The 25695-nt window shown below is 31.1% G+C and overlaps 1 protein-coding gene across 1 annotated transcript in view; it reads left to right on the top strand.

Moving 5' to 3' along the window:
• LOC127700274 (terminal nucleotidyltransferase 4B-like) overlaps positions 1–23081 on the top strand; it is a 42871-nt gene extending 19790 nt beyond the window's left edge. Inside the window, exons 4-11 of the mRNA XM_052203693.1 lie at positions 693–813; positions 2847–2942; positions 3402–3542; positions 5885–6098; positions 7225–7348; positions 7737–7907; positions 16462–16573; positions 17398–23081. Coding sequence (XP_052059653.1) covers positions 693–813; positions 2847–2942; positions 3402–3542; positions 5885–6098; positions 7225–7348; positions 7737–7907; positions 16462–16573; positions 17398–17850 — 1432 coding nt within the window. The 3' untranslated portion in view covers positions 17851–23081. The remainder of the gene's footprint in view (positions 1–692; positions 814–2846; positions 2943–3401; positions 3543–5884; positions 6099–7224; positions 7349–7736; positions 7908–16461; positions 16574–17397) is intronic.
• The last annotated feature ends 2614 nt before the right edge of the window (positions 23082–25695 follow it).

Below are 25695 nucleotides of genomic sequence, written 5' to 3'. Positions count from 1 at the left end.
CCGTTCTTCAGTCATGTCAGTTATGTCCCTTTATAACTTTATATGAAATGCAAGCGGGGGCATCATCTGTGTCCCATGGACACATTCCCCGTTTATTAGGTTTTTAACTTGGATTAAACCTGTGGTTTGATCACAAACTTCCTTGGTTTTTTATGAAATCATTCTTGCCTTTAGTTGCAGGAGACCCTAGGTTTAGTCCTGGACCAAGTCAAACCAAAGATTTTAAAATTGATATTTTACAGCTTTAATTTCAACAAAGCATGCTGCATTTAGGGGTTAGAGTGAAGGTCAGCTTGAAGTAAGAGTAATGTGTCAAAATGTGGTGACATGACTTCTGCTGACTATCAAATTATACACATAAATAATTTACCAAGTACAAAGTATCCTGGTTTATATTCATATCTGTAAAGCTTCAAAGGGTTATCCATGACTTCAGCATATGCATGTATTTACCATATCAGTGTGCAAAAAACTAAACTTGATTATATTAAAGTACATGTACATCTACATGTACCAAGAGGTGATTTAAAGATCGAGACAGAAAAACTAGACTGCTACACATGTTTATTAAAATGGTAGAAGTATGTTTGAAGGTTGATCAACATGACCAAACTGTTATATTAAAATGACGTTTGAATTATGATTATGTTCAAAATTTGATATTTCATCAGCAATTTCATTTTCTCTTTCAGTGACATCGATTTAGTAGTGTTCGGAAAGTGGGAGAATCTACCTTTGTTTACCTTGGAGAAAGCATTACTGGAAAGGGGGATAACCGATAGAAAAGACTTGAAAGTTTTAGATAAAGCTTCCGTAAGTTTATTATATAACATGTACAGTCACAAAGAGTTTCTTAACTTTATTTTTATACGACCGCAAAAATTAAAAAAATTTTGGTCCGACCGCAAAAATTAAAAAAATTTTGGTCGTATATTGGTATCAGGTTGTCGTTGTCAGCGTCGTCCGAAGACAGATGGTTTCTGGATAATAACTTTAGTATAAGTAAATAGAAATCAATAAAATATTAACACAAGGTTTATAACCACTAAAGGAAGGTTGGGATTGATTTTGGGGGTTATGGTCCCAACTGTTTAGGAATAAGGGGCCCAAATAAGCATTTTTGTAGTTTCCAGAAAAACTTGTGTTCAAGTGTATGAATCTCTCTGAAATTATACCGCAAGTTTCCATGCTACAAAGGGATGGTTAGGATTGACTTTGTGGGGTTATGGCTCAAACCATTTAGGAATTAGGGGCAAAAAAGGTGAAAAACAAGGGTTTTTCTGGTTAAAGGACAATTGTGACAATTTAAAAGCATTGTAAGGGAGGTAATCCAAATCAAAATCCAATTCAATTTAAATAACAATGTTTGATTACCTCCCTTACACTGCTTGTAAATTATGTATTAAGAAATGATGATTGTCTGAGATACTGACCATAACTTGAGGGAAAGAATTATATTTTAGAATAAGGGAAAGGGGGGAGGTGAAAAAAATTGGAGGGGGACAATTTTTCTCATTTCAGATTTCAGAAATTAAAAAAAAATTTCTTCAAATATTTTTTTTTTGGGGGGTTAATATTCAACAGCATAGTGTATTGCACAAACGCAAAAAAAGGGGTTATTTTTTTTTTTGGGGGCGGGGGGGTCAATTCGCATAGTGTATTGCACAAAAGAAAAAAATTGAATATAAATTCTAATCATATAACCAATTTGAACAATTTGAAGTTCTTTGACTACAGTTATTCTGTGTCAGAAACCTATTATGTGTCAAAAATTTAATTACAATCCAAATTCAGACCTGAATCAAGCGTGAATATTGTGTCCATTTTGGCCCCAACTTTTCAGTGTTGGACATCTGTGGTCGTATCCAGCTGCGCTCAGCGAAGTAATCTATTTTTAGTTACCTTCTTGTTAATTTTACCTACACAGTATATTTGAATTGAACAAGATATTTTCCACATAACCGTGTGTTTACAGAAGCATTTAGGTGTCGGAGAAAATGCTGGTCAGCTCTGAGTCAGAATAAATTGCATTGGGTGACTAGTCTTTCTGCAGACCTTGTAAGCTTATGCCTTAAAAATCTTAAAGTGCATGGTGGTCTATTACAAAACAGGATATTTTCACATCACTATGACCTTGATATGTATGTTATATAGGCAACCTGACATTAAGTAGTCATTAATCTATCAGAATGACAGATCATGTCAACATCTTTCAAAGTCAAACTAAATGAATAGATCAATTAAAATATTCAACTTCCTTAATTGTAAATATCATCTGGAACAATTGAAAGACCCATTCATGATAATGCAACATCATTTCTGAATTTGCTTATTTGTTTTATTTTGAGCACTTCTATAGATTTTCTTTCACCAGGAAGTCAAAATAAAGGCAAGTTATTGTGGTTGGAAATTTTTTTTTATACTCTCTTAAACTGAACAAAAAAAATCATAGGAATGATATGTTTGAAGAATGCTATTCAACAATAACTACATGTACATAATTATATGTTGTTTGTTTTTGTTATTAAGTTTTATTTGTTAAGTGGTTGAAGTATAGACAGATACACATCAAAGCAATAATATGTTTTAAGTATGCTATAAAACAACAACAGATGGTTTATTTTCATATTATAAACTTTTATTTGGTAAGTAATTGAAGTGTAGTGTATACCTAGCAAAATACAGATCAAATATAAGATACTTAGTTAGACAGAAGTAGGAGAAAAGATTGTTAAATATTAAATTCACAGAAATATTTCTAACTTTGAAATCTGAAAGTTTCTAGGTAGAGTTTTTTTTGTTGAAATTTATGGTTTCATTATTAATTTATATTTTGGGTTTTTCAGGTCCCAATTATAAAACTCACAGATCTACAGACAGACATAAAAGTAGATATCAGTTTCAATACACAGAATGCAGTTGAAAGTGCCAAATTGATAAAGGTTAGTGCTGCAATTGTTATTATACAATATTAATGACATTTGTCAATTATGTATCAAACAGTTTGCAGTTATTTGGTAACTTTAAAATGCTTTTTATTTTAGAAGCAGCTGAAGTTTTTTATCAATTGAATAAAATTTGATAGTAAGATTTATGTAAATGAAAATAAAGGAAAAAAATATTGAAAATGAGATCAGAAAAAATGTCTTAACTAGCCACATAATTGGCTGGATCACAGCTCTGACACTGCTTTGATTAGAAATTGCTTGAGCCAATCAAAACAATGCTGATGCTTTCATGAAAAAAAATATAAAGCATGGTTCTCATTGAGCAGAAACACATACTCTAAAGTTAGTGTGACACAATATTTCTCATGAAATATGATATTGGTGAGTGATTCCATATAATTATTGACAGCACACAGCAATAAGAGTAAAACTATCATGATTATTATATTTCAGAATTTCATGGAAAATTTTCCAAATTTGAAGTATCTAGTCCTTGTCCTGAAACAGTTCCTTTTACAAAGAGATCTGAACGAGGTGTTCACAGGTGGAATTAGTAGTTATAGTCTAATATACATGACAATTAGCTTTTTACAGGTAATTATGATACTGAGTGATATGAAATTTCGTAGAGAAAGAGTCATGGTAATTACAGAGATGCAGCTAATGAAAACGAAAGTAAATTTCCAGTAAAAATATTGAATAAAAGCATGTTTTCAGCTTCTTTTTGATAGCTGAGGGATAATTATGATGATAACAAGACTCAGCTAGTGTTATCAAGACGCGTCCCTTGGACACATGGTTCATGCAATGGGTCGTCCAGGCAGAAAACCATGTGCCTTAACAAGAACATTGTTAGTACGATAAACTCGGGTTTCATTTCCATATTACAAATCAGTGGTGCATGAATTAAAACAGTTGGAACAAAGGATGGCTAAATCAATTAATGTGTGAACACATATTCGTTTTGACGTGAATTTAGCTTGCCATTGTCTTTGTTTTTGATCTAATTGGTTTTATGCCAATAAGACAACTATCCATAAAGTTGATTGATAGTTGTCTTATTGGCAAGTGTAGTACAACATTCTCATTTATTTATTTGATGTTGCAGGATAATTTAGATTGAATGTGGTTTCAGTCATAAAACCAGCCCATGGTCATATCCTTATTTAACCTGGTTGTTCTAGTCAAGGTTTTAAGGTGTATCTTAATCCAGCTGGGAACTATTTATTATTTTTTTAAAAAAAGGTCTCGCAAACACTTGATGGGATTGGGTCTTGACAGATAAAAAAAATTATCTGCATCTCTGGGTAAACTAATAGTTTAATCAGCAGCATTTGACAGAATTCAGTGAAAGCAAGTTAATTTCTCTTACATTGATACAAGATAAAAATAAATAGAAGTGGTATGATTGTAACAGCCACTATGTTCTGCCAGTTACTTTGTTCAGGCGGGACTTTTCAACTAGTTATTTCGTTCCGATGGAACTTTCCAACTAGTTGTTTTATTCCGAGTGCAGTTGAAAAGTTCCGGAAAAAAGTAGCTAGTTGAAAAGTCCCGGAACAATGTAGCAAACGGAATAAGTTGCATTATCATGCAAATTTAGTATTCATAGTACCCTCAAGAGAGGTAAGAATACCCCCCTCCTCATGTGGGTACTTTTAAAAATATCAATTTCAGATTAATGTATGACAATAAATTAGAACTTATTCCGTTATGAAGGCAACATTCTGACCGAATTAAGTACCATAATAATGAAGAGGGGGAAGAATGAGGATCAGTATATAAGACACTTTTGTTCCCCTTTGAAAAGATTACTTTGCATCAATTCTCCAAATGGAACTTTGTGACTGGTTGATAAGTTCCATTGGAACTTTTGGGCTAGTTAGTTAGTTCTGGTTTTGACTTATTTGCCAAAGAGGAACTTTCTAACTAGTTGATAAGTTTCGTTGGAACTTTTCAACTAGTCACTTTGTTCCGGTGGAACTTTTAAACCTGAGGAAGAACAAAGTAACTAGTTAATAAGTTCCTCTGGAACTTTTCGGCTAGTTAGTTCTTTCCGCCCAGAACTTTCCAACGTCGGAACAAAAGAGCATTTACATGATTGCCAATTAGATAAATATCCACCAGAGTCCAACTGACTTGGATGTAAGCAACTATAGATCACTGTACTTACTGCCTTCAACAATGTAAAACCTTATACCATATAAACTTGTTCTGCTATCTCTCTTTATTTGTCACTTCAATTTATTCACTTACCTTTTAATGCACATGGGACAACCGACTGAACAGTAACCATTGAAATAGTAATGATTCAAAAATTCTACACATATATAACTTGAACAAAATGATGATGTAATTTTCAATATGCCAAGTTATTACTTCACACTCAGAGGTAGTTAATTCAGGTAGTTATTTCAGATACATAGCAATTGGGAATACACAGATATGGAGTATGTCAATGAGACAGCAGCCCAAGGACACAATAATAAAATTAGAAAATACTTCTAGGTTAAAACTTCGACATAAAAGATCATTTAGATTTGGTTTCCACAAAATTAAACAGTTTAAAATATTTATTGATGGTTTATTTGTAGTGTTTGTAATTTTTGGTCTATTAAGCATGTTTTATTTGGATCTTTACCCCTTAGGAAATTAAGTAATCTTAAATTTGTCAAAAAGTATTTGTCCCGTCCAATCCATCCATGTTTTTCTTCTTTTGCTTCAGACCTAAATTTCTCCAATGGTAGCACAAATTGGCAACTGGTTACAAATCTAACAAAGATGGAAATCATTTATTGTCATAATTTGTTCGACTGTTTATGAAATTCTTGTCTGGTGTATGATCAGAGCAATCTTACATCATTTGTACATTATATTTGACCATGAATTAAATAACAGGAAACATATTTGATTATTATTTTCTTGATTTGATTTAGTTACACCCTAGAATAGATGCTAAGGATCCAAGAGCTAATTTAGGAGTGTTATTAATTGAGTGTTTTGAACTATATGGAAGGACATTCAATTATTTGAAAGCTGGCATTCGAATAAAGAATGGTGGTTCTTATGTGCCAAAGGAAGAAATTCAAAAGAACATGGATAGTGGTTATAGGCCATCTCTACTTAGTATTGAGGATCCTTTGACAAAAGGTAATCAAGTGTGGAAAATCAGCCTTAGAATAAAGAATTATTTTTACAGATTGATTTGATTGATTGATTGTTTATATATTGACAAACATTATTATAGTGATAATAAAAGCTTTTCTTAGGAAGCAAATAATAGAGTTCAGTATAAAGGTCTCACCCAACTTATACATGTTATATGCTTTTGAAGGATTACCCTCCCATTTTTTTTCTCAAAGACATGGAACAGTTATTAATAATGTGGAAGGACTTTTCTTTGTTTAATCAAATTTCATGGTATGTGAAAACATTGTTGATTTTTAAGTACACATAGGATTCAATGAAAAATATGTTACTTCAATGGTACAACATTTGGTAGATGGAGGGGATTATGAATGCCACAGAGTTGGTTTCCCCATACACAACAATAGTTTCACATTATACTTTGTTGATTAAGTCAACACTAGGGACTGTATCATTTTGTAAAAATTGAGCTCTTTATTTCATGGTCGAAGGTCTTCAAACAACTACCAATATGAAGAATAGGAGGGACAGTTGTTTTTCTTTGAACTTTTTAAGATATTTTCTGTATATTTGATTGAATTTTGTCTAATATACATAAACCCATATCATTTCCATTCTTATGAGATTTACCAGAGATGTTCAATCCATGTAATATTGTATTCCACACTTAGATATCTACATAAGTATCAAGATTTATATATTGTATATAAGTATTTAAAGGATTGATTTTGAATAATTTTATGGATTTGTAATTTACGCAAATGGATAATTGTTATCATTTATCACCCGACCAGTAGTCTGTGTTTTGTTGCTTCAAGGATTTCAATAATGCATATTAATTGTAAATTTTCAGGTTATAATTCATTTACTCGATCTAAATAACGAAGGTTACAATCTCCTCATGAACGAGTTGTCTTAGAAGTCAATGGTTATTCTGTTAGACTTTTTCGGTTTCGGTTTTGATTTTGATTTTTTGTTTAAATAACTGCTCTTTATATTACTTGAATGCATCACAATAAATATTAATAGAAAGGGCAAGTTTTAAAAAAATATTGTTCACTGAGATTGAACTCCATTGATGGACCAGATTCTTACATTCTAGTCATAATGCTTTAAATATATATTTCAGGGAATGATATTGGACGCAGTTCATATGGTGCTATGCAAGTGAAATATGCTTTTGAATATGCATACTTGGTGCTCAGCTATACGATAACACCTCAGGGTACTTTCTTGTCCAAACCAAATCAAAGGTAAACAATAATGTAAACAATCTTTTAAAATGAACAAACAAAAAAATACAACTAAGAGAGTTAGAAATATGATGTATTTTGTTGGATACTGTAATCTGTCAATTCTGCTGCTTGCATGCTCTAATAATCATTTTGAAAACCTTAAGTATTTTTTGAAAATGTTATAAAAATATGAAATATTGTAAAGTGGGACTTTTATTATAGACTTCTAAATTCAGTCTTTTAAACATGTCACAAATTAATAAATTTGTTTAACATTGATTTGCAATTGAACAGTAAGTTTCGAAAAGTATGGAAATTATAAGAAAATTTCTCAATAGAATAAGTTTTATTGGAGACATGGAAGATAATAGTTTTAACTTTATGGCTTTTGTATCTATAATTTTAGTATATTGGGAAGAATAGTTCGTGTGACAGATGAGGTAGTAGAGTATAGAAAGTGGGTAAAAGAGAACTTCCATACAGTCGTACCTAGAAATACTATTCCTGAGTCCACAAGTAGAAGTTATGCTAGTGTGGCAAATGTCAAAGCTGCAGATAAAGACCAGGATAGCAACAGGTATAGATGTTATCGTTTTTATACGACCGCAAAAAAATTTTGTGGTCGTATATTGGTATGACGTTGGCGTCGTCGTCGTCGTCCGGCGTCGTCGTCCGAATACATATTGGTTTTCGCACTCTAACTTTAGTTTAAGTGAATGGATCTTTTTGAAATTTGACCATAAGGTTAAATACCACAAAAGGAAGGTTGGGATTGATTTTGGGGGTTATGGTACCAACAGTTAAGGAATTAGGGGCCAAAAAGGGGCCAAAAATGAGCATTTTCTAGTTTCCAGACAATAACTGTGGAACGGTGTATGGATCTCTCTGAAATTATACTACAAGTTTCCATACCACAAAGGGATGGTTAGGATTTGCTTTGGGGGGTTATGGCTCAAACCGTTTAGGAATTAGGGGCAAAAAAGGGGGAAAAACAAGGTTGTCCTGGTTAATGGACAAATACTTTAGATTAAAATAAACAATTAATTTCCCCATAGGCGACAATGATAGCCTTTTTCGAGATACAGACTTTAGAAAGTTGATTTTTTTAACGAATCCTTGCTAGAATTAAAGAAAAGTTATTAGGACAGTATTTTTTGGTCCAAAAAATATAGGTTCGCGTTGCTTTTCTTAGCGTAATTTGTACTTATCTCCCATGCCTATCAATTTTGCACTTAAAAATACGTGTCTCATCCTAGCGTTTAAAAGACATCTCAGTTCCGTTAGGGCTAAGGAAAATAATTTATTAGGCCTTTGGTATAATGCAGAATGCACGAAGTCTCTAATAACAAAAAATAACGGGCGCACATATCAACCAATCAGGATTAGCTATACTCTTAATTCTGAATACCATGTTATGCTCATAAAATGGCTGCGCCCATAAAATCTAATGGTGTATTGTAACCTATACGGTATTTAATACTTTCTAGAATCATGCAATTCATAGTTCGTTAGATGAACTAATATATATGCCACACAAAAATCATCTTCAAAACGTTTTGGCATTACTCTCTGAATTTTTACAATTTTTTATCAGAGGTGACCCCAGTCAAAAAATGTGAAAAAAAAATTTCTGATTTTTTGAGTAAATGCGGGTACTGCTAAAAAGGGCCTGAAGATAATGTCCACTTTCTCCAATGATTATTTATATGTCATCAAGTACTGATTATATTGATACCAAAACCGATCCAATATGTAACTACTACGGTGAATTTTGAACAACAGTTTTAAATGAAACCATTTTCGTATAAAAGTACATTTTTGAAACAGACTATAGCATTTCAAAATATGAAAAATGTGTAAATATTTGTGTTTAAACATCGAAAACTATTCGTTAACTACAAAATTTCATGCCTATTCTAATTTTTATAGTCTGCCATTCGAGTGAACATTTCAATGTTCGAAGGGGATCATTTCTGTACATTTTCACTGAATTTGGTAATTTCGATAACAGCACTTGGATCGAGATTGTCATGTTTAAAAATCGATTTGTATATTGAAACTCTAGACGTGTACGTGCTTTTTTCAAACAAATCAGCAGAAGTTCAGAAAATGACATATTCTCTCCACAGTAAGTCAAAAGTCGAACCCACCCTTGTTTCTAAGGTAAAACGCAATACAAATATGAAACAGACTATAGCTTAAAAACTAGTTAATCAATAATTCATTTGTCACCAAAAAATACGGTTTCACATCAAATATCAAGTAAAATTACTGTTTTTGACACTTTTTGAGCACTATGATAAAGAAATGTCGACATTGTATAGATTAAAATAAACAATTAATTTCCCCATAGGCGACAATGATAGCCTTTTTCGAGATACAGACTTTAGAAAGTTGATTTTTTTAACGAATCCTTGCTAGAATTAAAGAAAAGTTATTAGGACAGTATTTTTTGGTCCAAAAAATATAGGTTCGCGTTGCTTTTCTTAGCGTAATTTGTACTTATCTCCCATGCCTATCAATTTTGCACTTAAAAATACGTGTCTCATCCTAGCGTTTAAAAGACATCTCAGTTCCGTTAGGGCTAAGGAAAATAATTTATTAGGCCTTTGGTATAATGCAGAATGCACGAAGTCTCTAATAACAAAAAATAACGGGCGCACATATCAACCAATCAGGATTAGCTATACTCTTAATTCTGAATACCATGTTATGCTCATAAAATGGCTGCGCCCATAAAATCTAATGGTGTATTGTAACCTATAGTACAAAACATAATTTAAAGTAGTGTAAGGGAGATAAATCAAATACATCATTGAAATTATCTCCCTTACACTGCTTTTAAATTATGTATAAAGTAATGGTTAATGAACAATAAAGATAATCTAAAACAGTGTAAGGGAGGTAATCCAAATACAACGTTTTGGTTACTTCCCTTACACTGCTTTTAAATTATGTTTAAAGAAATGCATATTTATAAAGGAAGACCAGTAAAAATATCTGCAAATGTTTTCATCTTTTTTTTTTACAAAAAAATCCATATGAAAGATTTGACACTATATTTTTATTAATTCTATTATAAAATAGATTAAGTTAGCACTATGGTAAATTTAAATGGGTAATTATGGTTGCCAACTCCATTGTAAATTTGAATTGAGATTATGACCATATCTTGAGGGAAAGAATTTTTTGGGGGGAAAAAGGGGGGGGGGGGATAAAAAGAAATTGTGGGGGGCCATTTTTTTCTCATTTCAGATTTCAGAAATTAAAAAGAATTATTCTTCAAATATTATTTTTTTTTCAAATTTCAAATATTGAAAAATTTCAAGAAGTAATCTTTAATTGCACAGTATGGCGCATTAGATTTGTAAAATCTTTGATCACATTTATTTATTTGTTATGCCGAATCTAACAGTGTATTTAGATTTTTAATTTTGGGTCCAGTTTTCAAATTGGTCTACATTAATGTCCAAAGGGTCCAAAATTAAACTTTGTTTGATTTTAGCAAAAATTGAATATATGAGGTTCTTTGATATGCTGAATCTAAACATGTATTTAGATTTTTGATTTTTGGCCCAGTTTTCAAGTTGGTCCAAATTGGGGTCCAAAATTAAACTTTGTTTGATTTCAACAAAAATTGAATATATGGGGTTCTTTGATATGCTGAATCTAACCATGTATTTAGATTTTTTATTTGTGGACCCCGTTATCTAATTGGTTCATATTGAGGTCAAAAGGGTCCAAAATTAAACTTTGTTTGATTTCATCTAAAATTGAATTATTGGGGTTCTTTGATATTCCAAATCTAACCGTGTATTTAGGTTTTTAATTTTGGGTCCTGTTTTTTAAATTGGTCTACATTGAGGTCCAAAGGGTCCAAAATTAAACTTAGTTTGATTTTGACAAAAATGGAATTCTTGGGGTTCTTTGATTTGCTGAATCTAAACATGTGTTTAGATTTTTGATTATGGGCCCAGTTTTCAAGTTGGTCCAAGATAGGGTCCAGTATTTAAACTTTGTTTGATTTCAACAAAAATTGAATATATGGGGTTCTTTGATATGCTGAATCTAAACATGTATTTAGATTTTTGATTATGGGCCCAGTTTTCAAGTTGGTCCAAATTGGGGTCCAAAATTAAACTTTGTTTGATTTCAACAAAAATTGAATATATGAGGTTCTTTGATATGCTGAATCTAACCATGTATTTAGATTTTTTATTTGTAGGCCCCGCTATCAAATTGGTTCATATTGAGGTCAAAAGGGTCCAAAATTAAACTTTGTTTGATTTCATCGAAAATTGAATTATTGGGGTTCTTTGATATGCCAAATCTAACCGTATTTTTAATTTGGGTCCCGTTTTTTAAATTGGTCTTCATTGAGGTCCAAAGGGTCCAAAATTAAACTTAGTTTGATTTTGACAAAAATTGAATTCTTGGGGTTCTTTGATTTGCTGAATCTAAACATGTGTTTAGATTTTTGATTATGGGCCCAGTTTTCAAGTTGGTCCAAGATAGGGTCCAGTATTTAAACTTTGTTTGATTTCAACAAAAATTGAATATATGGGGTTCTTTGATATGCTGAATCTAAACATGTATTTAGATTTTTGATTATGGGCCTAGTTTTCAAGTTGGTCCAAATTGGGGTCCAAAATTAAACTTTGTTTGATTTCAACAAAAATTGAATATATGAGGTTCTTTGATATGCTGAATCTAACCATGTATTTAGATTTTTTATTTGTAGGCCCCGCTATCAAATTGGTTCATATTGAGGTCAAAAGGGTCCAAAATTAAACTTTGTTTGATTTCATCGAAAATTGAATTATTGGGGTTCTTTGATATGCCAAATCTAACCGTATTTTTAATTTGGGTCCTGTTTTTTAAATTGGTCTTCATTGAGGTCCAAAGGGTCCAAAATTAAACTTCGTTTGATTTTAACAAAAATTGAATTCTTGGGGTTCTTTGATATGCTGAATCTAAACATGTGTTTAGATTTTTGATTATGGGCCCAGTTTTCAAGTTGGTCCAAGTTGGGGTCCAAAATTAAACTTTTTTTGATTTCAACAAAAATTGAATATATGGGGTTCTTTGATATGCTGAATCTAACCATGAATTTAGATTTTTTATTTGTGGGCCCCGCTATCAAATTGCTTCATATTGAGGTCAAAAGGGTCCAAAATTAAACTTTGTTTGATTTCATCAAAAATTGAATTATTGGGGTTCTTTGATATTCCAAATCTAACCGTGTATTTAGATTTTTAATTTTAAGTCCCGTTTTTTAAATTGGTCTACATTAAGGTCCAAAGGGTCCAAAATTAAACTTAGTTTGATTTTAGCAAAAATTGAATTCTTGGGGTTCTTTGATAGGCTGAATCTAAACATGTGTTTAGATTTTTGATTATGGGCCCAGTTTTCAAGTTTGTCCAAGTTGGGGTCCAAAATTAAACTTTGTTTGATTTTAACAAAAATTGAATATATGGGGTTCTTTGATATGCTGAATCTAACCATGTATTTTGATTTTGGACATTGGACCATAATAGGTAAATTACAAAAATTCAAGTTCTTAGACCACATTCTTTCTGTGTCAGAAACCTATGCTGTGTCAAATATTTAATAACAATCCATATTCAGAGCTGTATCAAGCTTGAATGTTGTGTCCATACTTGCCCCAACTGCTCAGGGTTCGACCTCTGCGGTCGCATCAAGCTGCGCCCCAGCGAAGCATTTTATTAATAGTGTAATATAAAACAAGACACTGATCATACAGATATATAAATCTAATCTTTGTATTGCATTGCCCAAAAAAGGGGAGAGAATTTTGATGACTTGCATGAACCAGCCATGCGAATCATTTGTATTTTTAACCACAAATTTTGTATGGATTAATGTTTGCCATTGTAAGGTCAAATAATTAAGTTTTGTTGGTTGTTGACACCTATTTAATTCACCAGTAAAATATAAAAATGAAGCAACTCCTTCAATATTTCATTTCAATACTCAAAACATAAGCATTTATTATAAGTAAAATTACTTATTGCAAATATGTGTGTTTACCCATGGAAGTAATATTTAAAAGGAATAACAACGACTTATTATCATGTATTAATGCATGCAGAGCTCTGTACTAAAGTCATATGATTTTATCCAATTATAATCTCAGCGGCAAGACCCCTTTGGTTACTATGTGTGATACCGCGGTTGTAAGATGGCATCTGGAATTTCTTATCAGTCATGTGATTTTATCGAGTACGGTAATGATAAAGCACCTGTGGGAAATCCTAGTTTATTAATTAACAAGGTGGCGCTGCATCATATAAAACTTCTACCTTCAAAAAGAAATCGAATGATGTAAAAAACTTGAAAAATGGACGAGAATTGTTAACACTACAGCAGTTAAACATGGAAAATTGTATTTATTTTTGCATATTTTTGCATATTACCTTTCGTTTTAAACTGATCTAAAAACATTTTCTAATTGAAAGCGGATCCCGATTAAAACAGGTAATAACGATGAGGCGATCAGGTTTCACATGATTTATAACAAAATAATGAAAACAAATGAAGACATAGGTTTTTAGAAAATGATGCAGTCAATTTTCTTTTACCATTGACCAGACTTCCAACCCGCATTCCGAACTCGGTTCCGTATTTTACATACTTAAAGTGAATGTTTGTATGCTCATACATTGGTAAAAGAAAGACAACTCCAGCGTTGCAAATGTACATTTTAAAATAACAGATGGTGTTGTCTCCCTTCAATATGTCTTGTTGTGTACAAAATGGTGGTCATTAACCTTCGTGACCGTCGGACAATTTTCAATCATATTGTTGGAAATACAAGTGGAACAGAATTAAATTTGTAATTTTCATTCTTTAATTTCTTAACCTGTCATACCTGCCAACTTGCATGATTCAGGCGTGAAATACTCGATTTTGACCCCTTGTCACGATTGCACGATTGTGATCGTGTAAAAACCTCTAAACCACGATTTTGTTAAATTCTACTGTTCTCAATTTCGAACTTTCCTCAAACTTTTCCCAAGAGAGACAACTGTGATCAGCCAATCAAAATCGTTGTTTCTCCTGATCTTTGGGTATAGTAAATTGCAAATGTGCTAAATTTTGAACTTGTTAGGAACTCAGAATATTGTAGAAATCGTGATCAATCATCATGGCAGACCAATTTTCAATTACAAGAAGGTTCTTACACAGCTTAAGAAGTGAATAATGACTGATTGACAAAGTTCAAAGCTTGCTTACTACATGCTCTTCACAATGAAATTAAGTTGTATAAATGGTGTCACTTTGTTTGTAATTGTGAAACTAGTATAACAATACTATTGTCTAAATCTACAGAAACTGATCATGTTTAGGTAACTGAAATAACAATGTGATTATGTCACTAGGTCACCTGTAACTTATCTCTTGAATAAGGACTATGTTGGGTATGAGAGCTTTCTTACTACAGGCTCTTCATAATCATTTTGTTAAATAATTCTACAAATAAGGGAAACAAATTCACATATTACTTTGAATATTGTAGATTGTTGAGGTAGTCTTGAGCTATTTCTTTGTACAGCAGAACAACTAGTAGTTATTTTCACTTCACACACATATATATATATATCTTGACAAACAAATAAAAACGCTATAGATTGTGGAAACAATTCATATCTATTCTATCAGTCACCCTACCTACCATAAACTGAAACGTCGCCTAAGATTCAGTAGGTAAATTAAGTAAAAATCAAGACTTGCATCAAAAATATCCCAATATTAGAGACAATGGCGTCATTTTTACTTAGAGCTTTCAGCTCTTTGATTTTACTGTTGAAATGTGCAAAGTTTATCGAGATTTAAAAAGGATATTTACCTTCAAGTATTTTAAATCTATGTATATGTAATAAATGTCATTGATTACATTATTGAAACTGGACATATAAAATCGGGATAATAAGTTCGTAAATATCTATTTTAAAAAAGTGTTTTAAAACAGTTAATATAACACGCTACAGCAAAAATAAAAACAAACAGACATAATGAGCTGGACCCTATCTGCCTAACCGCAAATTCATTTATACGAATAAGTTTAAAGAATAGAAACGTTTGTGAATATTTTAATTGACTGGTTTACACGCATGGCTTGGATTATTCATATTTAATAGGGTCCAAACATATTTTTTGTACACTCATATTCTTAAATTTTTAAGAAATGGCGTCTTAACTGTCTGTAAATATTAAAATTGAAAACGATCCACCCATGTTCTCCAATTTCATATGTGCTAGCTGTCGGCTTAAACTATTTAAAAAGATCGAAATAAACAGAAATAGGAAAATTAGACTAAAATTAACATTGAAGGAATTACTCTTCGGCAGGGTACATCAGCGGAATGTAACTAGTGGACTATTCGGGTTACTTCGCACGTATATACGACAACAACTTGTCTGTTCGTAATTTTCCGTGAACACGAAAAAGACCGAAAAGTGTCAGTGATTTGATCGATCACATGTGGAGAATCAACTACCATTCCATATCGTAAACTGATTAACGAGTAATCGAAAGATAGGCGGTAACGCAGATGAAACCTTTGAACTGGCGTTGTTGTTATTCCTTTCAATATTACTTCCATGGTTTAAGTGAAACAGGATAATTTTTTCAAGTTTTTCTTACAAAGCTTTGCCAGTTACACATCAATTTGGTTGAAAATAGAACAAAGATGACAAAATTCTGCATTTCAACCACAATTAGGCCTAGGAAACATAGAGAGCAGATTTCAACAGACTAAATATTCAAGTAAAATGGTTCATTATAACAAACATAATGTTAAAAAGTCTTTTTTGATGACACATGCACTATATGTTTCTGATCCCAAAATCCCATTGACCTTTGCATACCTTCCTTGAATTCAGTGATAAATTACAATTTATGCTAATTATGATGTCATAAAATGAATGCTGATACAAAAAATTTTAAACAAAATATTTATATCCTATATAGTCATTGTTCATATTGAACATAACATAATCCTTTTCTACATCCTTTAAAATATCGTTTAACATTATTTATTATATTGAAGAAATGGTTTGGTACAGTTTAATAACAAACATGCTAAATATCTATGATTTGATTTCAGGGCAAGTCCAGATGAAGTTGGGAGAGATGACAAATCAGATTCAAGTTCTATTTATAAGTCTTCATCAAGTTCAGCATCAAATTGTTCAACATCTAGTTTGACTAGTGATTCTGTAAGTATTTTTATAGTTTTGAAATCATGGTAAAAGAAACAATAGTAAGGGTTTTGAAATGATAATAAGCTTCATTTTAAAAGATAAAGTTCCCCGAAATGTCAACATTATACAGAATTTTCACCTGTATGTATTGTTATTTCTGTTGGACAAAACCTATATAGAAAAGAAAAATAAATTAATACAGAAACTGGTCTGACTGCTGCAAAGTACCCTGTACTTTTATGCATAGTATGAGTAAAAGATGTGTGATGAACATTAATGAGACAGCAACAAAACAACTCAAGTCAGCTAAAGCAGACATGTATCTAGATAAGCATCAGGCTGGTATCAATTGACAAGCCTCAGACTATTTGACACTTTATTATCATTTGTAAGTAAATTCTTTAAAAAAGAAAACTGCTGAGACCAAATAAAAAATTAGGAAGTAGCAAGTAACAACATTTCTGACTTTTTAAGAAGCATTTTAAAGTGGCAGGGTGGAATTAATTTGAAGAATTTCCTAATCATTCTATTTTATCAATGTCAGAACAATAGGTGGACCTATAACAAACTAAATGACAATAAAAATCAAACCATTCGATTCTATCAGTAAAGATTGTACTGAAAACAACGAACAGAAATGTAAAGTGTTAAGAGATACAGAAACCTTTGCTTTGAAGAATTATCAGCATCATGTATTGCTTTTTGATATTGTTTATTTTCTAAAAGCCATTTTGTCACCAATGCAGAACTGCATTTGTTCTATATCAAAGTATATTTTTTTTTAAAGACATATGTTAACCTTGCATCTTAATATAACCTACTTGTATATTGTATTTTAGGAAACAGAAACTGATACCGTTCAGGTTAAAGAATCTTGCACAAAACAAACAAACACTGCACCAAATAGCAGTAAAACTGCAACAAAACAAGGATCTTTCCAACATAGTAAAGAATTTGTTCGTAGTAGAGACTACAATAAAAATCCTACACACAAACGAGATGGAAGCTCGAGTAGTGTTTCATCCAACCGGTCAGGAAGTAATAATCGTCCCCGTCCCGTCTCAAGTGGTGCTAGCTATGACTATTATGGACAAGGCAAATCTGTTGGCCATTCGAATGGACATGTTGGACACAATTATAACAAGAACTACAGAGGACATGGGCATCAAAACGGCAATCCACAGGGTAGTAAAGTCTTTAAAAGACGGAAAAACAGTGCACCTTTTAATTCACAAACTAACAATAATTTTAGGAGAGACAATGTTCAAACGAATGCAACTGGCACTAGATAGTAGGAGCTGTTAAACAGTGAGAGAGTGAGAGACATGAAACTTAAAATGTGAGATGACCGTTTATGCTACATTAATGGAGGCTGACTTTTGTTTCAATGTAAATACACATTTTTTTTTTTAATCAAGTTTCGTTTCATGGATTTGATTCTTAAAGAAACTTTGAAAAAATCTCAGCAACTTTGTTTCATGTATGTTGAAGTCATGAATAAATTTACATTTATTTAAAAATTTGATTTAACGACGAAACTTAATTTAAAAAAAAAAGAAAAAAAACACTACAAAGTTAGAGAAAAAAATATGAACCAACATTCATAGTGTATATTTATCATGTAAAGTCATATTTTATTATAAGAAGGTAATCAATTTGTAATGTTAAATTATTCATTCATAAAGTGTAGTAATTTACTTTATGCAGGTATATTTTTCCAGTTTCATAGTTATAAATACAGGATCAGAAAATCATATGGTAATCATGCCACATTTAATTATAACTGTATTTCTTGAAGTTTTTCATACTTTAAACAATTTCTCATAAATCTGAAATACATTTATTGATTTACAGTATTGTTAATTTGCTTTTGATTTCTAATACACCAATGCGTACACACAATAGAAATACTACACATCAAATTTATTTTCAAATATAATCATCTTGGTAAATTAAGACCATCTTTATGACATTTTTCTGTACATTATTAATTTCTCATATTCAGAGAAAATTGTGAAATTGGAACAACATGCCTTTCATCTAGAAAAAAAGAGGATAACTAGCTTTACATTTTACATTCAAAAGCCTTATTCTGTGTTATGCACAGGTTAAATCAAGTTGTGATACTTATGAAAGAGAGTGGGAAGAAAGTTTTATGAATGTTTTATTATATAAGTGAGAGAGATCAATGTTTATTCTTAACAGTGTTGTGAATAAGTGTAATTGAATTGAATATACAACAACAAGTAATCTCTTGAATGAAAACTTCCCTAAGAAATACAGGCACTTCAGTGAAGTGTGTACTACTTGACCATATCATTTATCGTTGTGTTTGTGTGGTCTTGTAGAAATTTTTAAGTAGCGAAAGTTAAAAAAAAAAATAAGGGTTTTGTTGTTTGTTGCAATATTATATAATACCTTTAGGTTTTGTTTGTGAAAATATATCAGAGACCAAACCAATAGAATTCATTTCAACTGAAACCACTGTCATGCAAAGTGATACTCATAGACTTATTATTTTTTGTTTACTACTTAAATCTGTCACATACTTATTTACATGTGAAAAGGGTTGTCTGTAAGATTAGCAGCTGTTGGGAATGAATAGATATACAATTTTGTACCAAAGATAAAGTTTTAAAGTGCTACTTCATTGTTTGACTGTTACAGTTGTTTAAAACAAATCCTAATGAATTCTATACCTCTCTCTTTAAGTTAATACTTATCCGTAATGAAATAACTAAATGTTTTCAGGAACATTGATGATATCCTTAATGTCTGTAAAAGATCAACATTTATAAAATATTCTTTTTAGTTAAAGCTAAGCATTTGTATGGGTAGTTTATAAGAATGATTATTCGTTCTTAATAAATCTCAAGTATTCGTAAGGACAGTTTATTAAAAATATGATGCTAAAGTAGAACCATCCAATATCATTTGATGTCTGTATATATATGTATATGATGTATGTTATTAGTGCTATAAGTAAAATAAAATATATTCAATTAAGACACCAAACTTTCTTGTTAATTTGAAGTGTATGATTAAATGTAGATTCATGAATAAAAAACCAGTAGTAAGCAGTGGGCATAAGGGGAAAGAAATCCATGACATCTCTTAGATATATTTTTGCCAGGGCATTTTTTAAAAGGTTATAATGTTTACTTGAGTTTGTATATGACTGCTGGGGATCAAAAGCGTTGTACATATCATGTTTGTTTTAGTTTTATGTTTTAGGAATGTGAAGTGAGAGTAAAGTGTATCAAGTGCCCCATTTTACTGAGATTGTTTCATGTTTATATATGTATGTATGTGTTCATCAACCTACCATTTTGTTAATCACTTTCATTTTATCATTGTCAATTGTGTTTCATATTTTAGTTTTATATAGCTTGTCACTACAAAATATTTCATTGTCAAAGTGCGTCATTAGAACTATGCATATAAAAGGTGTAAATTTTCTTAAAGACGTTGAGATGTGAATATTATTACGAGTGGATTTGAATGTGCATTTCTGTATAGATAAAATCTTATTTTGTAATGACAAACTAGATAAATGCTCCATGTTTTTGTTGACTGTTACAACTTTTTGTTACTTGTCATTTTACAAGCTAGTCAGTATTTTCAACCATGCCAAATTTTATCTACTTTGACCATAGGTCGCTTCATTGTATGTGGGATTGAATTCTTCATCACTTGTTTGAGGCGTATGAATAAAAGGTGATATTTTGTGCTGTATGGATGAATCATCCAAATTAAGTTTTCTAACAATAACTTTTTCATCGTAAGTGATGTCTCAAAGAGAAATCATACATTCTCTACTTAATATTCCAAATAATGTGAATATAAGGTTTCACCTATTATGGATTATCAGTACGGCAGATGCAATAAGTAACACAGAAAAAAAATCTGCTGTACACGATTTCAAAATCCATTGTAATGCAATGGCAATCAGAAACACAGACAAAAATCTGCTGTACGCGATTGCCATATCCCTTGTATTGCAATGGAAATCATAAACAAACTAAAATCTGCTGTACATAATAGCAAAAAAAATTGTTTTTAATAGCAATCATGATCATAGATTGTATTGTATCTGCTGTACGGATAGCAGGTAATAGGGCGTGGTTTTGATCTATAATGGAAAGGCAGCAGTTATTTCAACATCCGTAATATGATTGCCCACAGAATTAGGCTAGGCAAGTCTTGGTGCTTTTAATATAAAGAATATAAAAAGTGATATAAAAGCCTTGTTGTTGCATTTGAATTAAGGAGCAATACAATTGGGCCATACTTTTGTACATATTACTGTAATCAACATTTGTGTCAGTTTTAACCAATTGTGATAGTAATTTGTGCATCATCTATGCCAACTATGAATTAAAACATTTTTTTTTTTTAAAAAAAAACCCAAATTATTTTGAAATTATTTCTTATAAGCAAAATTAGTTGTACAGCATATAATAGAATTGGTTAACAATTTGAAGTAGGTCAAAATCTCAAAATTAATTATTTATTCATGATGTGTTTGCTGTGCTGATTAAAAGCATTCTAAGCATTGTGTACCTCTACGTATGATGTGGATGCACATTTTATCAAAGGAATTCTGCATTTATTGATACTAGTCCAATGATACTAACATTTTGGTGTTTCCCTGTCAAAATGGCCAGTTTAATAAAATGCAATTATAATACATGTAACACAAATTTATCTCAGTTGTTTGAAGATCATGAAGCAATGTTATGTAAATGTTATTTTTGTTTATATGTTATTTTGTTACACATTTGTCAAAGCAGAAATCCTTTCATTTGATTATTGTCTTTCTGTAGGAATTTTATAATTTGTCTGTTGTAGTGTTATATTTTATTGCAAATAGAAAATTATTGAAAAAAATATTAATAACAAATTATGCTATAAGTTTCAGACTTACCTCTAGTGGAAAGTAAAATGAGTTTAAAGAAAATGATTTTGTATTTGGTCTTAAATATTAGGTCTTATTACAAGTATAGGTTCTATATTTAGTATGTATTTTTGTTAATCAGGTTTGCTTATACCCAAAATGGTTAAATGCCAGAAATAGAAAGAAAAAGGTATGACGAAATTTAATTATTTGCTGTGATTTTTTTTTTCTTCAAACAAGGAAAATTGTGTGAAAAATTGAACAATTGTACATCATAAATAACTAGTCATTTTATAGTTCCTTCATCTGGAAATCCTGAAATTCACTTTATAAAACAATCTGTTTCCATGACTTTAAATTCACTTGAAATTTATATTTGCATTTGATCCAATTTAAAACTTTTGAAAAATTTGAATAAGTGGATTTAATGAATTATACATGGGAGAAAAAAAAAATAAAAAAAAATCCACAAATTTTTTTACCTTTCTAAATAGAATTTCTTACAAACATTAATTATTTTGTTAGTCGACAGATTCACAGATCTAAGATAGTACTGCATTTTTAGTGTCGAAACAAGATATTGCTCAAGGTTAAAGTATGTGTATTTTTGTGATGTAAGTTGTAATTACTCAGTTTTATTTCATATTGGATATATTTTTTGCTATATTTTGTTCATTTTTTCTGTATAAGTATAAGCTGTGGTACAGCATTTTATTCTGAGACTAATTAACTTTTATAAAGTCAAACTGATATTGTTTAATTGAAATGAATGCATAATAAAACAATGCCATTTTGGGTTCTAAGTAAATTAGTTCATTCTATGCAGTTTTTATATGACATTATTTTCTCTACAAAATAGAGATTATCTTCAAAATTAGAAAAAATATTATGATTGAATGTATCAACAGATGTTTAAAGTTTTTGATAAATTAAAAGAACTTGCTTTTTTAACGTCTATATTTATTCTCCTTAAATGATTTTGTAGAGAACTGTGATGTTACATTTTATATTTTACAACACTACATTTTTTATTTAAACACTAAAATATGAATAAAAGTTTTTCATGTATAATAGTCAAAAGATTATTATATTAAAAATATACACTATTTAAATTACCCAACTTGATGAAAAGTTATTTTTAAGGAAAATTTTACCTTTTAATAAATCATCTGAGGAAAAATAATGTTATAAAGTTATTAAGTGGGTAAAAAGGAAAAAAGTCACAAGATTAATTTGTTTATCAGTACAATATAATGAAATTGAATTATTCGAAACAGTTACTACCGAGAGAAAAACAATTCTAGCAAATCAAAGTTGTTTTCTTTGTATCAAAAAGGTTCTGAAGTTTTTCTGTACCATTTTCATAACAGTTCAACTGTTAAAATATTTCAGTATTTTGAGAAATATTAAGCATTATATGTTAAGCATATTAATCTTTTGACTGGATTCCTTGTAATATAAATGTTCACACATACAATGCAGAAGTTCTGCAAGATGTATTTATATTGAAAATATGTTTAAAATCGTTTATATTGATAGATCACAAAGATCTGTGCAATATTGTTACTGTAAAAGAAGATAAAAAAAAAAATAAAAACAATAAAATGAAATAAAAATGAAAACAAGTGTTTGGCTTAGTTTTATATTTAGTTTACCCAAAGTTTTTAAAAGAGATTCTGTTGTCTAATTTAGTTTTCTATTGTTTGTTATTTCTGTTGGTTACAATCTTATTCATCCTTTGTCCAGAATTATTTTCCCCATTTCAGGGCTATTCCATTAAAATGTATATGGGAGGGTAGGAAGGGACTTTCAAAATATTCCTACAACCAAGAACCATTTTTTAGGTAATTTTGCATAATGGTAATAGATGCATACTGAAAAAAGACCCATGACCCACATTCAATAATTGACTTCCCTTCCTACCCTCCCACATACATTTTAATGGAATAGCCCTCAGCACTAGGGTTAGAAAATTTTACTTTTACCAATGAAATACTACAAATTTGTTTAGACTAGAATCATTTACCAATGTGCTATAGTGTAACTGGATAAAAATCCTGTTTAAATTTATCAGGAGTAAAATGATGGGTTTCACAGGGGAACATGATTTTACAGTTGGTATTACAATGAGTAATAGGACTACTTTATTTCATCATTGCAAGGTATACATATAAAAATAAGGAGATGTTGTATGGTTGCCAATAAGACAACTATCCACCAGAGTTCAAATGAAGTAAATGTTAGCAATTATTGGGAACTGTTTGGCCTTCAACAAGGAGAAAAATCCATACCGTATAGACTGCTTTAAAAAGCTCAGACAAGAACAAGTGAAACAATTCAAATGAGAAAACTAACGGCCTAATTTATAACAACAATTTATGAAAAAAACATATGATGCAGCTAGTTCAGACAAGTTCATGAACAAAATTACTAAGGACTCGATTGATATGCAGCAAAGATCAATTCTTTAGAAACTACGTTACTTAGCAAATTCAAACGGACATGTCTATTAGGCAGGGTTCACAACTTCACCTGACCATAACCTCATTTCATTGTTTTCAATGTTAATTTTTCGTCATAGGCAATAGGTAAACTAATTGATACTGTAAATTCAGTGGCTTGGCATATATAATTTAAAGGATAAATGTGTGCATCAGACTGGGTTCATCTGATCTTGACCTCATTTTAAGCTCACCTGTCCACAGGGCTACGTGAGCTTTTCTCATCACTAGGCGTATCGTCGTCTTCTGTTCATTGTTGTCATAATCTTCTCTGAAACTACTTGGCCACAATAATCATTGGGATATCTAGTTTAAAAAAGGGGTCTTCTGTCTTTGCAGGCCAATAAACATGGCTGACATAGCTAAAAATAGAACATAGGGGTAAAATGCATTCCTTTTCTTGAAAACCGCAATAAATGGAGAAATGCTGACAGGAGCAAAAATGATAAGAATCATTTAAGTCAAAACTGTCAAGATGACTTCTTATATGATAAAAGTCGAATTACTATCAGTACATCTCAGTATGGCGATCATTTTGACGCGCTGCTCTCTACATCATGGTCCAGCAACCTTTAGTTAATTAGCAATATTGCTGTCTATCAGACCGTCTCTTTCAGATTTTTCTGCCGACAGGCGAGACATATCTCTGTGTCAACAGTTTATTGGTTCGTTAGTGTATGGTGTGTTCATGTCACGGCCCATTTCTCGAATACTGTTTGAAATAATTTAACTACGTTAAGTATTTAGAATGGTTGTAAAGAGTACATATGATATATGATTCTTACCTGGCTTCATTTTCCTGGTTCATTGATCAGCGTTAGGTTTTCACGATTAGACCAGTTTGACTTACTCCGATACTCTTAAGTAAATAGAACAACTAAAGTTGGTATATAGGATGATTGTAAGGTATGTATACATATAAAAATATAAGGAGATGTAAAATGATTGCAAATGTGACTACTATCCACAACAGTCCAAATTGCATGCATACCAGCAACTATAGGTCGTCGTATGGCAACAAAAATGAGAAAAACACACTTTTAAAAAAATGGGTCATGGTAACTCCAGAAAAGCGCTTCAGACGCATAAAATTTATAACGTGTTGTTTTCGTTTTTTAAAGTAAAGTAGTGATTTGGTCCAGCTGAAAAGGTTAACAATTAGTATGTCTTAAGCTGTCAAAAGAATTCAAGACCCCTTAACATAAAATTGTCCATATTTTGAGTTAGAGTTGATGAAGTTTTCTATAATTTTGATATAATTTGTTTGAAAAGTAGTATACCACACGGGGTCGCTACCCCTACCACACTGTAAAAATATTATTGAGAAAGCGCAGGTGGGCTTTTCCCTTCATTTCCACCGTGTTGTGCCCAATAATATGAAAATTCCAATTTTCGTGAATATAACAATCTAAAAGTTGCCTCTGTGCAGGTTCAAACATTAAAGATAAATATTTTTATAAAGTAGATTATCCGTTTAACGATTTTTATTATTTTTTTATACTATTTTAACAAAAAGTCGTCTCGATTTCTGTACATGTTTTTGCGGTCTGCTCGATCTATTCGCATCCAAATGTTTACATCGGGATATGGTCCGTTTGAATTTGCCTATACAGTCAGGATTATACTTCGTCAAAATTATCTCCCCATTATACGCCACCCAATTTTTATAATCTTAAAAGTGGTAGCCATTGTAGTGATGACGCGCTGTCAATTTAGCTCTTGGAACCCGATCAGTTTAT

Source organism: Mytilus californianus, unplaced genomic scaffold, assembly GCF_021869535.1.
Source record: "Mytilus californianus isolate M0D057914Y unplaced genomic scaffold, xbMytCali1.0.p SCAF_5, whole genome shotgun sequence".
NCBI classification, from domain to species: Eukaryota; Metazoa; Mollusca; class Bivalvia; order Mytilida; family Mytilidae; genus Mytilus; species Mytilus californianus.
This window is presented reverse-complemented; position numbering and strand designations above follow the sequence as displayed.